The 1,806-nt window shown below is 39.8% G+C and overlaps 1 protein-coding gene across 1 annotated transcript in view; it reads left to right on the forward strand.

The window, feature by feature from the left end:
• Positions 1-1,806, forward strand: part of LOC144445369 (uncharacterized) — a 6,970-nt gene extending 5,164 nt beyond the window's left edge. Inside the window, exons 5-6 of the mRNA XM_078134908.1 lie at positions 1,198-1,357; positions 1,676-1,806. Coding sequence (XP_077991034.1) covers positions 1,198-1,357; positions 1,676-1,806 — 291 coding nt within the window. The remainder of the gene's footprint in view (positions 1-1,197; positions 1,358-1,675) is intronic.

The following is a 1,806-nucleotide window of genomic DNA, read 5'->3' on the forward strand; positions in this document are numbered from 1 at the left end:
GCATTTCCGGCAAGTTTTACCATGTGCTGAATATTTTCCCGCTTCATGTTCATATGGACAGTTTGAACACTACATTTCATCAAAGCTTGATTTACCTCTAGGTCTGTAGTTTGACCTACCATGTGACTTTTTCCTGTCTGACTTTTTCACATCATGAACATCCATAGAACTGCTAGAACCATCTAATGAAAGATATTTCATCTGATCAGCAGACACCTCTGCAACTTTACTAGCATCTATTGCTTTTTGCAAACTTGAAGTTAGATTGTCAGTTCTCAGCATCCCTTCTCTCACCTAATTGTTTCATATACCGTGCTCGATACGATCTCTTAGAAATTCACCCGCCAATTCTTGAGCGAAGTTACAGTCTTTTAACAATGTGCGTAATGTGGTCAAATAGTCCGTGAAAGTTTTGTTTACTTTCCGTTGTCTAGTGATATTCTTCTATGGTTCACAATATCCTGTGAATTTTTCGATAAGGGGGTCGACCCTCTTCTTGTCGTCGGCATTGGTGAACTGGAATGTTTCATATATCTGTTGTGCTGCGGTCCTAGCTATGTGTAGAAATGTGGCGACTTGTACTGCCTCATCTTTCTTGTTCAATTCCGCTGCTAGAAAGAACGTTTCCCAGCTACGCCGGAACTCCTTCTAGTTCTGTGCGATGTTGCCAACCAGGTTTAATGGCACTGGAGGTTTTTAACTGAATGTTTGATAGGGCCATTTTACTCAGGGCTGTCTGTATACAAAGTGCATACTCTCTCTTTAGTCCATTAGTCCATTTAGTCCAATCTTTATTTCTCCAAGCTAACATAGAGGGCGACATTACATGTTTGATTCAACATACATATAATTGCAATGTAAATACATCACAACCGTTTCTAGCTCTGTCTGTCTGTCTGTCTGTCTGTCTGTCTGTCTGTGTGTGTATGTGTGTCCTTCCGTCTGTCTCCCTATGTCACTCTCTGTATCTGTCTGCTTTAGTCTACCTGTTTGTCTGTTTCTGTCCTATCTTCTTACTGATCTCTCTCTCTCTCTCTCTCTCTCTCTCTCTCTCTCTCTCTCTCTCTCTCTCTCTCTCTCTCTCTCTCTCTCTCTCTCTCTCTCTCTCTCTCTCTCTCTCTCTCTCTCTCTCTCTCTCTCTCTCTCTCTCTCTCTTGTATGTGACCTTTGTTCCCAATGTGTTGTTTACATTGACAGGTTGCCCCATCACAATTAGAAGCTGTATTACTAACCAACCCAGATATTCAAGATGCTGCTGTGATTGGTGTGCCTGATGAATCAGGAGAAGTACCCAAAGCATTTGTTGTCCCTAAATCTGATAAACTGACACCAGAAAACGTTATCAAGTTTGTGGAAGGTCAGTGAAGAATTAATCTTAAAAACTAAGTTAGTGCAGGGTGGCTCGACGGTATCATACCACCGAGTAGTGATTCACGCTGCTTAAAACTTGCAATGATAGCATTATACCTTTTTTTTTCATCCCAGTATGTTGTGTTTTATTCTTCTGGAAAAAATGGAATTTATACGAAAAGATGTAACTCATGAATTGCTGTTTGTCGTGTGTATTATTCAAATGATAATAAAGTAAACAATTAAACATACAGAAGATGGCGTTTTAAACCACAATTGTGACATCCACAGTTCTTGTTTACCTATGTTTCGATTCTTCTTTCAGAAAGAGTTGCTCCATACAAAAAACTCAGGGGTGGTGTTGAGTTCATAGACCAAATCCCAAAATCAGCTTCTGGGAAAATTTTGAGAAAGTTGTTGAAAGCCAAAGAAATGGAAAGAATAAACCAAAAATGA

This window comes from Glandiceps talaboti, chromosome 14, assembly GCF_964340395.1.
Source record: "Glandiceps talaboti chromosome 14, keGlaTala1.1, whole genome shotgun sequence".
Lineage (NCBI taxonomy): Eukaryota > Metazoa > Hemichordata > Enteropneusta > Spengelidae > Glandiceps > Glandiceps talaboti.